Below are 14,700 nucleotides of genomic sequence, written 5' to 3' on the forward strand. Positions count from 1 at the left end.
TTAAAAAATGAGTGAAGACTTTTAAATTTTTTACCAAATTACCCTTTAAAAAATAATCATATTAAAATATAAAAATAAAATATACGAATTCCAATTTTTTTTGAAAAGTAACTTTCCTCATCATAAATGTATTGATAAAGGGTAAAGTCTAAAAAGATAAAGCACATTTATTTTTCATATTTATTTTCCTAAAGTCACTCATTTTCTCTTTCTAAGTAGTCCAAAAAACACTCTCCCTTTTGCTTAGGAAGAAGAACGTTCCATCTCTTCAAACATGTTTGTTTTTTTTGAAAAAAAAATCTCTTTTTGATTTCAACTAATTTTAGATATTTGGCGCCAAAATCACGTTAAATTTATGACGCTAAATAATAATTTTGTTTGATTTTTTTCAGCAAGTGCTATTAAGAGTGTTGTTTGCTATATTCTCATGTCATTTTTTCCTCTGTTACTCTTGAATAATTTGTCTTGCAGGGTTGTCTTCTTTCATTTTTTTTGTTTCTTGCTTATACTTTATAAATGAGTATAGTTGTGTTTTTGGAAGATCTGACCATTATAAATAAGCGATAAAAATTTGAAGAACGTCAAATCATTACAGAGTGGCTTTTGAAAGAAAGCAAGGAAGGAAAACTTAAATATGGATATTTAAAACAAGCTGTTATTTTGTTCAACAAATCAAGAAGAACTATTTTATGCATTTGGAAGCAATGTAAATAATTGGTTAATACTGGTACATTGTTGGTTGTGTCTTCGAAACTTACAAGCAGAGTTGGAAGAAAACGGGTGAAAGTTGACATTAAACAAGTTAAAGAAACTCCACTTTGTCGTCGAACAAATATTTGATTTCTGGCTTTTGCAATGAACATGGCAAAATCGACTGTCTTACGACGGATTAAAACTGGAACTGTTCCGACACATACCATTTTCATTTAGCCTCAACTAACTGAACAAGTACAACTTGAATTCTGCCTTTCAATGATTGATAAAAACACTATTCACACAAATTCAAAATTTGTGAATATGTTTACTTATGTTCACATTGACGAGAAATATATTTTTTTAACTAAAAAGGGTGAAAAGTACTGTTTATTTCCTGAAGAACATGAGCCTGATTCATATCGCTCTTGCAAAAGTAAAAACTTTATTTCCAAAGTTATGTTTATGGTTACTGCTGCTCGTTCTCGATTTGATGAAAATGGAATGAAGCTATTTTTTAAAAAAATAGGTATTTTTCCATTTGTAGTTGAGGAACCAACTAAGCGGAATAGCAAAAATCGAACTGCAAGAATTCTCGAAACAAAATCCATTCTATCGGTATTTAAAGATATCACTAGGGCTTGTTTGATTGAGAAAGTTCTTCCTGCCATTAGATCAAAATAACCAGCTTCAAATTCAAACATTCCTATCTTTAGATAATTGCAAGACCACATATTGGTGTCAATGATTTGAAATTTGTTGAAGCTGCCCAAAAAGATGAATTCGAAATTAGACTATGTTTTCAACCAGCTAACAACCCTAATTTAAATACGTTGGACCTTGGATTTATTTAGATCAATCCAATCTCTTCAATATCAAAAGTCTCCTTCAAATGTTGATGAATTAGTGGAAGCAGTAGAAATATCTTTTGATGAAATAAAGGTTGAACAATTCAACCATGTATTTCTTACTTTATACAATCTTGTATGATTGAAGTGATGAAAGATAATGGAAGCAACAACTACAAAGTGCCTCATTTGAACAAAATGGATTAGAAAGAGAATACAATCTTCCTCTTTTTTAACTTTGTTGTGATATTGGTATTGTCAACTCATGTTTCAACTCTACTTCAACAGTAAGGGTTATTAGTATGGCAAAATTTTCTTTTTTGAAATGTATTTATCATAATTTTGCAGTACTAGTATTGTGTACATTCAAGATGTTCATCATGTAACTTTTGTATTCCTTTAATATGTGAAAGTTGAAATGATTTTTTGTCAAGTAGGAGTATATTAGAGTATTACTATAATCATGGTGACCATATGTAATTTTTGTACTTATGTCTATTAGTTAAAGAAGTTTAGTAAAAATTACGTTGGACCCAAAGTATCATGAATTATTTTTAGTATTGTCACCATATTTTCTGGGTGTCTTATCGCTAATTTTATCTTAAAAATAAATTCCATTGATATTGAATTAGAAATTGTAAGTTGAGAGCAATGTTACGAAACGATTATTATTGAATTGTTCAGTATCTAGTTTGAATTTGAAGTTTTTGATTTTCTTTAAACGATTATTATCAAATTCATGTTAAAATATTTTTCATTAAAATTATTACCTTACTAAGTGAAAGTCCCAAAAATTTTAGTGTAAAAATAAAAAAGCATTGTAATGTAAATATGCAAAAAAAAAAAAAAAATCTTGGTGAAAGTTGGAAAGCACGAAGAATAATTGTGGACAATTTTTTTTTTACAAATTGAAAAAGTACAAAATGCTTAGGAAAAAAATAGAGTAAAGATTGATATTCCAGTCATATACAACAAAAAGCTGCAATTCTTTTTATAGAAAAGAGAAAGGGCAAGTACAATTAATTATTGATGACCTTTTATAAAAAAAAAATGAAATAAGAATACTATTTTAAAATTAAGTGAGATCAACAAGGGTAAAGAGGAATTGTACCTTTAAATATTTATATAAAAATGAAATATGATATTCTTTTTTTTTACTGACGAAAAAGAAAATTGTGCCACATAAAATAAGACGAAGGGAGTATTATTGCATCCCTATAAAATGTTTAAATCATTTTCATCATGATTTATATTACATACTTCAATTGAGCGACTTTTAGTATTTCAATTCAACTATTTGTTTTATTTAGTCATATTACATCCTCATATATTTAATATACTGATGTCATTCGATATGTATCATTTTATGATACATATTCATATACTTAGGATTATCAAGAGGTGTTTCATTGCGATCATATCATCTTTTTGTTAGCTTTTGATGATATATCCTTGTTTCTGGAGAACTTTAGTTTTATGATTTGTTGGTAGTAGTGTTTTGAGGTGTCATGGATATTTTTCCTACACCTATCTTATATAGCAGAGACCTTATAAAATAGACAACCTGGGCCAATCTTTCAGTATTCAGTTTTGGATGTTTATTTAAAGGCTAAAGTCATCTACGACCCTTTAAAGTTGTCTGCATATTTCATTTAGATACCTCAACTGATCTGACATGTCAAAAAGAGTGTATTTCACACTCTTAAAGCGCGTGAAGGAATTTAAAAATATATTTTTTCTTTTTCTTTTCAACTTACACCCTAATTAATAAATACTAATAATAATTAATTAAATAAAAAACAAAGGAACATTTCTGTCTTCTTCCCCATCTTCACTGCAACTATTCATTCTTTACCCACATCCACCCCCTCCACCTTTCTCTCTTAACCTCTCCAGTTCTTCAATTCTTTGATGATATTGATTTCTTGTTTTTTTCAAATAATCCGACGAAATTTTATTATTTTCGTTGAAAAAATATTTCAGCGAGGCTGATTTTTTTTCTCTTGTAAGTGTAATAAATGATGATTAGACAATAGGCCAAAGGTTTTAAATCTTAATTAACGCTATTAGAATGATAGGTGAATGAGTGATTAACGTAGATAAATATCAATGATATAATATCGATACTGATGAAAGGGATAAAATTCGAGAATGGGAATGATTTACTTGTGGTTGAAGTGCAGCAACCCAATAGAAAGGAAAGCAAGATCCGACGGAGAAGAAGAAGGGTTGAGGAAATGTTTACTGGTGGTTGAGGCATAGTAACAAAGAAAATACGTTCGTCGGAAAAAAAAAAGAAGAAAGAAGGAGGGTGGAGGCTGGAGTGGGGTGGGGTGGGGTGGGGTGGGTCAACTTTAACATAATATTTTGTTTTCTAAAAATTCTTTTGGAATTATTTGAATAGAGTTTATAATTTTTTTGATTAAATTGCCACGTGTTAATATTGTATTGATCTATTTTTCATGTATATGCATTTGAGATGCACGCATGTTTGTACTTTTATTAATTATCATTTTGTGTTAAATATGTATAGATTTGTTAAGATTAAGTGTTCAATAAGTACTAGCCTTAGTTAAGGTGTCTAAATGAAATATGCGGACAACTTTAAGGGGCCGCATATGACTTAAGCCTTATTTAAAATACAATATTTACAAATGGACAACTTTCACATATAGCAAACAAAAAAATTATATTTGTATGCTTAACAAAGTTTGCATAATTACGCTCCATAGCAAACATAAAACTATATAATTCGCTATACATATATAATTGTATAATTCGCTAGCCTAAATTCTATAATTCGCTAGCCTTCTTCGCTGTAATTGTATAATTCGCTATCCTATTTCACTGCGATTGTATAATGCACAATTGTATAATTCGCTGCCTATTTCGCTGCAATATTTTTATAAAATTTGTTTTGCATACAGTTGAATCGAATTAAAATGTAGGTATATTGCATTATTATAAGTGTATAGCAAGAAGATATATGTTTTTCTCTCTCTTTATACAAAAACAGAAACACAATATATACACTTCTGTTGTATAAAGATAGAGAAAATTGTATTTTACTACAATTGTATAATTCGCAATTGTATAATTCGTTGGCCTTTTTCTCTGCAATATTTGAAGTAAAATGTTTGTAAATTGTATAATTAAGTGTATAACACGAATATATATATTTTTGCATGTGTATATACAATTTTCTCTCGCTTTATACAAAACAGAAACAAAATTTATATACTTCTGTGTATAAAGCGAGAGAGACGAGCGAGAATGGAGAGTGGCGAGCGAGATTTTTGGGAGAGAGACGCCTGACAAACTTTAGCTAACGTTTGCTATGGAGCACAATTAAATCAAACCCTAGCTACTCCATTTATTTTAGGTTATTAGTTTACTATTATATACAATTTTCCCTTTACAAATAGCTTTGAGTTTTATAAACAATTTAAAAAAATTCTTCAGTTTTGATACTTGTGTATGCTTAAGTTTGTCTTTTGCTTAATAGTTAATCAGGACAAAGATTCAATAAGGGGTCATCAATGATTCTCGAATATCGGTTAGGTTCAGGGTGTAGGCTTTGCATGACAAGACCCTCAGTAGAATATAAGTTTTAGGTTATTGATCTGATGTGACATTTAGGATTTAAGTTGATTTTCCCTAATCTTTTAGCTCAAAAAAGTATATGGTTGTTTCTGTGTCTTACATACCACATATATTTCATTCAAATCGACGCTCATATTACCTTGAGTGTTGCATTTCATGTTGTAGGTTCAAATAGAGAATTCAATCGTCCTCTTTTGTAGGAGCTGTTGCTTTAAGATTTTGATTGCTTAACTTCATTATTTTTGAATTCATTGAGATAAATATTTTAAGTCAGGTTACAGTTGATGCATAGGTTGGGGCCTTGTCTCGAATAAAAGATATTTTGTGTACTTATAAAGGCTTGTATACATGTGATATATAATTGTGTTGGGTAAGACTTTGTCGACATTGTTATTAGCTAACTATTTTGATTTTTTTTCTTGTCAGCTTTGCTTTATATTTACTATTTTTGAGTTTCGCTTAGTCAACCTTCTAATTTGATAAATACTTTATGAACTTGGCCTTATAGTCCTTGAGTTATTTACTTTGTTATGTGTTGTTAGTAATTCTGATTGCTATACTTAGAGACCTCGTCAGTCTTAGACATTCGGTGGATTTATTAAAAATACTCAATATCAATTACTCGATTTTTTAGGGCTTTAGGTATTGGGCGTGTCTTCCTTGATTTGGGTGTGACAATCAAACTCCACTTATAAAGAACAATAGAATCAATTAGAGTTTCGTGATAATAACGTCTTGTAAATTAAGATATAAATAACAATATAAACAAGAATAATAAATGTATAGAACAAGAGAGAGTTTTCTTGTTTCAAGTGTATCCCATACAATATAATCCTTAAAATCTCTATTCACAGGGATACATTAAATAAGTCAAAAGATGTCATAAACGTGACATTGACCTTTAAGAACATGAGAAAATAGGAAATTGTAAAATAACAATAAAAAAATTAGTTTTGATATCGTAAAATTAAAAACGAAAAACGGCCTAAAATACCCTTTAATTATGTGAATTGGAATAAAAATATTCATCTTATATCTTTTGGGCCTAAAATTCCCTTAGATAGGATAGCGACACGACATAAATGAGTTTGCTAATTGATGTTATTATTTAGACCGTTAGAGATAATGACAAAATAGAACCTAAATATTGTTGTCTAGGATATTTTAGGTCCTTTTCCAAACAGAAAATAATACCTAAGAGTTATGATCATCCACACTACATAATAATAATAATAATAATAATCTTTACACCAAAAATAACATTCTTTTCTTTTTCACTTTGGTTTATATTAATGGGAATGTTTCTTTGTGTGTGTGTGTTTTTCTTTAAATAAAAATAATAATAATGGACAAGAGCATCTTAGTTGCTTCAATCACAATCCTATATGTCTTGCTGAAGAATATTCTTTTGAATTATTAGCACTTTAACTCAAATAAATAAAGAATTATATTATTTATATAGTTGAATTATAAAAACCAAAAAATTATTTTCAGTAAATAAACATAAATATAATTATTTTCAAAAAATACATTTTTTGACTAAATAAATAAAAGAAGTTGACATAGCCCTTTTGCTAGCGTTTCATCAATCATCAAAACAATACTTGTCTTCTTCTCCTGGAGAGCTCTACCATTTTATAACACTAGAATTTGTAAACCCTAGTTTTGCTGTAACAGAAAGATGGATGAAGAGTATGATGTGATTGTGCTTGGTACTGGTCTCAAGGAATGTATCCTCAGTGGTCTTCTCTCTGTTGATGGTCTCAAGGTTTTTCTCTTCACTTTTAACTATTTTTGCTTGAGTTAGCTTTAGATATGACTTTTTGATATCTTCGAGATCGGTTACTTGCTTTCGTTACTGTTTATCTGCTGCGATTTTGTGTTAATTTGTTGATTGATCCAGTAGTTTGCTTCATTACTTGTTATACGTTGATCCAGTAAGTTGCTTCATATGTTCTTACTTGAAATCCATATTTAAGTAAGTTTATGCAAGGTACAAGTTCGTTTAAAACTTGATGTGTATTCTCTTTTGAGAAATGTTGGGGAATTTGTATTAATTGTTTGTGTGTGAGGTACGTGTAATAAAGAAGAAGAAGAGCAAATAATTTGAGTTTTGGGCTGGAATTATCTCTTGTCTAAGGGAGTAGATTCATATTGATATTTAACATGAGAAGTTTTAATCCCTTAACTTTGCTAAATTGACTTTTGATTTCATTGACAGAATCTGTTTAAAAGTAACGGTTTTAAACGAATGTGACTTGTAAAATATAGGACACATAAGGTTGTGTTGTCACAAGCGATTTTACTACCTTTAAGGGAAAATAGTTACGATTTTTCGAGTGGGACAGATTGTTGCGTTTTGAAGTATTATCTTCTGATATAAATAGCTACTACTGAATTATGCATAAGAATGAGGAAGGCAAGAAGAAATTAAATGTGCATCAATCGAGAATGAGATAACACTGTCAGTTTGAATATGTTCAAAAGATTGTTCTTGCCGTTAGATTTTAGCATTGTCATGTTAGGGAGACCAAAAGTGCTTCACTTTAGGAAAATTAAGGGATTAAAAATCTTTTAAATTTCATCAGAACAGCACTGGGCGGGTAATACATAGGGTTCTTCTCTGAGTCGCGTGGATCAAAAAATGGATCTATGATTTCAAGTCCGCTCTTTGATTTCGACTGCATGTGCTTAGGAAAGAAGTTTTTTTAATGTATCTCTATGCTATTAAGTATTTTGATGGAAGTTCTTAGGGCCCGTTTGGATGGGCTTAATAAAAGTAGCTTTAAAAAAGTACTTTTGAAAGTGCTGAAACTTATTTTTAAAATAAGCAGTTATGTGTTTGGATAAAAGTGCTGAAGTTGCTATGCCAAACGTGAAAGGGAAAAATGGAAGAAAGAGATGTTAGGGTTATGTGGGTAATTTGGAGATTGCATAAAAATATTAAAGGCAAAAAGATAAAAATGTGGTCAACTTAAAACAACTTATAAGCTAAAAATAAAAAAGCACCCCTACCCAGCTTTTAACTTTTGGCTTAAAATAAGTTTTTTTTAACTTAAAATAAGTTATTTTGAGTATTGCCAAACAGCTAAATAAGTCAAAAATCAGCTTTTAAGTCAGTTTGACCAGCTTTTAAGCTGAGCCAAACAGGCTCTTAATCTGACCCAAATTGGTACATGCCGATTCCATTTCGCCGAATTGAAATAGCTGCCCGACCTTCCTTCTCTAGATCCCCAACCACCTTCCATAGAGGCGGTCAATATCAATATCTATACCAGAGATTGTTTATACTCAGATAATACTTGAAGGACCAAAATGAACCAACTCCCATACATAAAGGATAATGCTAGCCCAAAATTCCAAATAATTTGTACGCTTGAATATTAGTGTAAAGAAATAATGGGTGATAAACTCTATTAGAGAAATTTATCTTATTCTCTTGATGTCTTCTATTTATTTCTTTACCAAGAGATATGCTTCACATTCCATTTAACTCGAGTTGCCTGCGAATTACTCCTTTTATTGTGTAATAGGTCCTGCACATGGACAGAAATGACTATTATGGAGGAGAATCAACGTCTCTCAATCTTGTCCAGGTAAGGTTGCTCTAATAGTTGACAATTGTTACTTTCTGTTTCTGGCATTTGTTTGATTGAGTTTTCTGCTTTCCAGCTCTGGAAGAGGTTCAGGGGAAGTGATAAGCCTCCAGCTCAATTGGGTTCTAGCAGGGACTATAATGTTGACATGATCCCTAAGGTTATCACTTTTTCCTTTTTTGACCGTCTGCTTTATGGAAATCCTTTGATTTATGTACTGGTATTCTAACTTATTGGTTGCGGCAGTTCATTATGGCTAATGGTGCTCTTGTACGAGTTCTAATCCACACCGATGTCACAAAATACTTATACTTCAAAGCTGTTGATGGAAGCTTTGTGTATAATAAAGGAAAGGTACAGTGCTTTCTTTCAGTGCTGTTGCAAGGTGTGAGCTTTTAGTTTCATGATTATTCTTTGCTCTAAGGTGAAGTTCTCATTTACTTGATGAAATAGGTCCACAAGGTGCCTGCCACTGATATGGAGGCACTTAAATCTCCTTTAATGGGCATTTTTGAGAAACGCCGTGCTCGGAAGTTCTTCATCTATGTTCAGGATTATAAGGAGAGTGACCCAAAGACACATGAGGGGATGGATCTAACAAGAGTGACAGCAAGAGAGCTTATTGCGTATGCTCTTGACTTGAACTTCCTAGTCCTCTTATTTCTTTCTATTTGTTAGTTGAGGCTTTTCATATTAGAGATATCGTTGTTAAATTCTCTTAGATTTTGTCTTTTCTTTACCTTTTATTAAGAGTTATCTTAGAAGAAACAAGTGAGTAAAAAATTTGGTATCAAAAATAGAAAAAGAGAAACTACTGAGTAAAATCAATATATGTGCCTATGAAATATGTGGTTTGCCTTATGTTTCTTAACGAGTGTCCCACATTAGTTGAAGGAATTGGTTGTTGTTTCTTTGATATGATTTTGGCGATCCTTACGTCATGAGCTAGTTTTGTGGTTGAGTTGGGTTTGAGGTTCATTTTTCTTAAGATGCTTCTACAGTGGTGAGAGGATCTGATGATTAGAAGATAAGAAATTGTTGTTTTTCTAATATTTGATCTTTCTATGTGATTTCTCAATGATTTTTATGTTTGGAAATTATCAGTTGGTAGAAGTTGGAATCAAAAAGTGTTGGTCTGCATTGCCTATACTAGTAAATTGTGACGTATTTATAGAACTGTGGCTTATGATAATTCTTCTTTTTATCAGAAAATATGGTCTTGATGACAATACTGTGGACTTCATTGGTCATGCATTGGCATTACACAGAGATGACCGCTACTTAGACAAACCTGCGTTGGATACAGTGAAGAGAATGAAGGTACCAAATTGTTTTTGCTTTTAATTTCTCCAGCCAGTGGTATTTAAAGTTCCATGTGCTTATCTGTAACTTTTGTTCCATGTATGTGATAGTTGTATGCTGAGTCTCTTGCACGTTTTCAAGGAGGATCACCATATATCTATCCTTTATATGGATTAGGAGAGCTTCCCCAGGTACCACCTTGAGTTCCTCGTTGCATTTTGTATCTCTGCTTTTGTTGTTATTAGTCATCCTCCAACATCATAAAAGGTTCTTGAACTTATTAACTTTTCTTTTTTTGGATTTAATCATTTTGATTTGGTAATTGTTGCTTAACTTAGGCGTTTGCTCGACTTAGTGCTGTGTATGGTGGGACCTATATGCTGAACAAACCTGAATGCAAGGTAAAATTTATTTTCTGTTTTTGCCGAGTGTAAAAGGTATCTTTAATTTCATGTTATTTCCTTAAAACAATGTCTCCTCAAATTTCAGGTAGAGTTTGATGAAGAAGGAAAAGTCTGTGGTGTCACTTCAGAAGGAGAGACAGCTAAGTGCAAGAAAGTTGTATGTGATCCTTCTTACTTGAACAACAAGGTAAAAAATGATCTAGCTGATATTTTTAGTGACTTTTTAAATGTAATGTAACCAGATCATCTTATTTCACTTTGCATTTGGTCATATTACTACAAGGAGAAAATACCATGTGGTTCGGGAGGTTTGGTAAAACTTGGTTTTAGACAACAGATAATTCAAGTAGAGTCGTATGCACATCTTGCACATAATTTTTACACCAGTTTGGTGTTACTTGAAATTTTTTGACTTGTAAAATAAGGAAAGGCCATTCCCGTGTAAATCAGTGTCATGGACAACAATGTTGCTTAGGAGATGTCAAACTACCTGCTATTGGAACTCTCACATAATTGTTTCAAGTGGTTTTAATTAATTAATAAACCCAGTGCATATTATTGCAGGTTAGAAAGGTTGGAAAAGTTGCAAGAGCTATTGCAATTATGAGCCACCCAATTCCAAATACCAATGATTCACACTCAGTGCAAATTATTTTACCCCAAAAACAATTGGGCCGTAAATCTGATCTGTAAGTTCTTCTCCAGTATGCTGCAAATTTTATTCTTTTCCTGCAACTCATGGTAGAATGAAATGCTTATGAAACTACTTGAAAACAAAGCCTGCTCCTGAGATTAAATTTATCTTGTTAAACTTGTTTGAACCTTCTTTCTTGCTGGTGTATTATTGCATGGTGTAAAAATTTGTTCAGTTTTAAAGTCATCGCTTTTTACCTTACCCCTGGTTGCAAGAACATTTCTCATGAAATAACAAAAGATGGGCTTAAAATATTAACTAGACCAGGATTTTTCTTATTAAATTTTCCTGGGAGTGGATGAAAGACTACCTTCTAGTTGCATTTTTAAATTTCTCTATCCTAACTATAACGATCTCATATCTAAGTTCTATACATATGTGCAACATTTGCCATGGCTTGCTCTCCTCGCTTCCCTATCTGATATATCATATTATGTAACTTACAGTTTTTGAGATTTGAAAGATTTTCAGTCTCATGATGATGCACTCGAAGTTTCCATAGCGAACTTTTATTTTTTCATGCTCTCTCACATTCTGATATTGTTTTCTTCAGCATCTCAAACTCAAAGCTCCTATTATCTTTTGACGGCTGATTCTCTTGACTTGATGTCTTTTTTTGTGTGCTTTAGTTTATTATTAAGCCCGGGGTTGGATTGTTCCCATCACATTCATTTGGTTAACCAACTGTAGTTTTCCAAAAAAGAAAAAGAAGAAGGGTGGGAGTTCGTTGGCACATTCCTTTTCTTGATAGATCTGACTGTGTAACCCCATCCCATCTTCTGCTTATATTATTATGAAATCGGATAAGATTTTTCTGTTGCCTTTATAGGTAAAATGGTATTTTGGCTGACATGGTTTATTTATTTATGAGTGGATCCTAATCAATGAATACTTGCCTGGGAATGGCCCGGTTTCAGCTTTCTTAGGTTTTGAATTTCAATACAGCTACAAAATTTATTCTATCTACTATTGGGTTCACATTGTTAGGTGCTTTGGGGTGGGGGGTGGGGTGGGATGGGGGTGGGGGGGATTGGTTGTGGCCGATACTTGTTGGTAAATGGAATATTACTAGTGTTTTATTAAGTTGATTTCAAGTATTTATTGTATTCAGGATCCAGAACTATCATGGACTATAAACAAGATCTGCTTGTGTGCATTGTTGATCTATACCAACTGTAATCAGCTTTGTTGAGTAGTAGAAACATGGATTGTAAATACATGGCTGCTAACTAGTTATTGTATCAACATATATTCTACAGATACTGAATCATTGCTTGGAGTTCTGGTTTACTGTTGAACTAACAATTAATACAAAAAATTGTGAACATTGTACTAAACAGTTTGTAGATTTGAGAGACGGTCTTATTGCTGATTGCCATTAGTATCAATACTATTTCTACTTTATAAATGCTCCTACATAAGCTTTCCGTTCTTGACATGTTAGTTGTGCTGACTTGGTTTTGCAAAGAACTACTAATATTTTTGATATTTGAGGGTATCTCTTCTTACTAGTTTGTGTTTGGATCTTCAGGTACCTGTTCTGTTGTTCTTACACTCATAATGTTGCTCCAAAGGGCAAATTTATTGCATTTGTCTCAACAGAGGCAGAAACTGATAATCCGGAGAGTGAGCTGAAGCCTGGCATTGATCTTCTAGGACAAGTGGATGAGATCTTCTTTGAAGCATATGACAGATTTGAGCCTGTCAATGAGCCCTCTTTAGATAATTGTTTTATTTCTACTGTAAGTCTCTCTTTGAGTCACTTTGAAATCTTATCAAGTCTACCTAGCATGACATGGCCAGCTTTTCTCTTGAACAGAGCTATGATGCTACAACTCACTTTGAGTCGACTGTTGATGATGTCCTCAATATGTATACCTTGATTACTGGAAAGGTATGTTTTCATTTTGGTTTATGTTTGCATATTCTGGAAGACATTGAACTTATGAAAGAGTTAGAGGGAACGCGGTTGGTTGAACACTCTATGTGAATCGTTGATACATAATTTCTTTCACAGTGATATGACAAACTGCTATATCAAGTGAGGTCAAGGCTCAATTCTGATGATAGAGTAGTATATTGAAGGTTTATAATGACATTGCTAATTCATTGTGAATGCTTCCTCTCCCTTCCTTTCCTTTTCCCTTTCCCTCCAAATCTCAATTGTGAGTAGCATACATACTCTGATGGTGTACAGTTAGTTATTCCTTTGATCCTGGATGTTTTTTAATCTTAATAACTTATCACTGATGGCTCATCAAATCTTGCCCTTTTCAATGTCTCTGTTTATGAGGTGAGATGTGAGTCTAGGTAGAGAGGCTATTTGTACCAGCCGTATAGTTAGAAGATAATAGGATCCTGGAAGTTATTGTGAGCATGATAGTTTTATTTTTTGAAGGTGGTTTTATTGGAATAACCTGCTCAAGACATCTGATATTTGGTTTTGCCTCTTTTACATCGAATAGAACTTTTAATTAGAATACATCGTCACCTTCAACTCTTTCTTCCCACCCTTCCTTGAAAAGGGGAATGGTGTAAAGAATGTAATGTGTACTATGTAAAGGATTTATTTTTTGAATCTAGAGTACCTAACTGAGGTTGACTCAATTGTCTTCCTTCAGGTTCTGGACCTCAATGTGGATCTAAGTGCTGCGAGTGCCGCTGAAGAATGAGATGGTCTCTGGTCCCTGTGTACTTCTATGTACTTGTTCTTTGGTTTATTACTTGTATTGTTCTCTCTGCTGTGTTTTCTTATAAAAAATATGCTTTGTAATGCACGATGAGATAATGTTTGTTGAAGTTGTTGATATGTGTACTGTGGGTTATCTTGCACTTGGCTCCTTTTTCCCTTGTTGACTATCCGAGGTTTGATTTCTTCTTTGTAGTTGACTGTCATATCATTTCTCATATTTGATGTGATGGAGTCGCGGATTATAATAGATGGTTCGCAAGTAGTTGAGCTCTGACTTGCTTTTCGGCGGGTTTTGGTCTGGTGGGAGCTTAGGATCATCGTGTATGTGGTATTAGCCGTACGCTGTATTTTCTTTTAGTTATACTGCATTGTTTTGTCGTTATTGTTTCCTTTCCCTAGATGCTCTGTAGTCTGTCTTTCCTTATTATTTGACATGTCTCTTCATTCTCGTATTTTTTTTTCTGTGAATCTTTTGATTTGTGGAGGGTCTTTCGAAAATAGTCTTTTTATCTCTATGAAGTTGAAGTAAGGTCTGCGTATACTACCATTTTCATATTCCACTTATCGAATTATGGGCCCGTTTGGAAGGGCTTAATAAAAGCAGCTTTAAAAAAGTACTTTTAAAAGTGCTGAAACTTATTTTTAAAATAAGCAGTTATGCGTTTGGATAAAAGTGCTGAAGTTGTTATGTCAAACGTGAAAAGAGAAAAATGGAAGAAAGAAATGTTAGGGTTATATGGGTAATTTGGAGATTGTACAAAAATATTAAGCACAAAAAGATAAAAATGTGGTCAACTTAAAACAGCTTATAAGCTAAAAAAAAAAAGCACCCCTACCTCAGCTTTTAACTTTTGGCTTAAAATAAGTT

General features: G+C 32.3%; 1 protein-coding gene across 1 annotated transcript; it reads left to right on the forward strand.

Annotated features, from left to right (window-relative positions):
* Positions 1 to 6,405: 6,405 nt before the first annotated feature.
* On the forward strand, positions 6,406 to 13,972 carry LOC101259410 (guanosine nucleotide diphosphate dissociation inhibitor 2). Its single transcript, XM_004251924.4, has 13 exons — positions 6,406 to 6,912; positions 8,678 to 8,740; positions 8,817 to 8,900; positions 8,987 to 9,094; positions 9,194 to 9,366; positions 9,949 to 10,060; positions 10,153 to 10,233; positions 10,381 to 10,443; positions 10,532 to 10,633; positions 11,011 to 11,135; positions 12,672 to 12,882; positions 12,960 to 13,034; positions 13,762 to 13,972. The coding sequence occupies exons 1-13, from the start codon at positions 6,826 to 6,828 to the stop codon at positions 13,810 to 13,812; spliced, it is 1,335 nt and encodes a 444-aa protein (XP_004251972.1). The 5' UTR covers positions 6,406 to 6,825; the 3' UTR covers positions 13,813 to 13,972.
* Positions 13,973 to 14,700: the final 728 nt, after the last annotated feature.

Source organism: Solanum lycopersicum, chromosome 12 (genome assembly GCF_036512215.1).
Source record: "Solanum lycopersicum chromosome 12, SLM_r2.1".
Classification (NCBI taxonomy): Eukaryota; Viridiplantae; Streptophyta; class Magnoliopsida; order Solanales; family Solanaceae; genus Solanum; species Solanum lycopersicum.

What these genes read in the sequence shown, in the direction of transcription:
- LOC101259410 (XM_004251924.4), top strand. Translation starts at nt 6,826, where the DNA reads ATGGATGAAGAGTATGATGTGATTGTGCTTGGTACTGGTCTCAAGGAA. An exon ending in ATACAGTGAAGAGAATGAAG is followed by an intron (nt 10,061 to 10,152) that starts GTACCAAATTGT and finishes TGTATGTGATAG; the next exon opens with TTGTATGCTGAGTCTCTTGC. An exon ending in TTGGGCCGTAAATCTGATCT is followed by an intron (nt 11,136 to 12,671) that starts GTAAGTTCTTCT and finishes TTGGATCTTCAG; the next exon opens with GTACCTGTTCTGTTGTTCTT.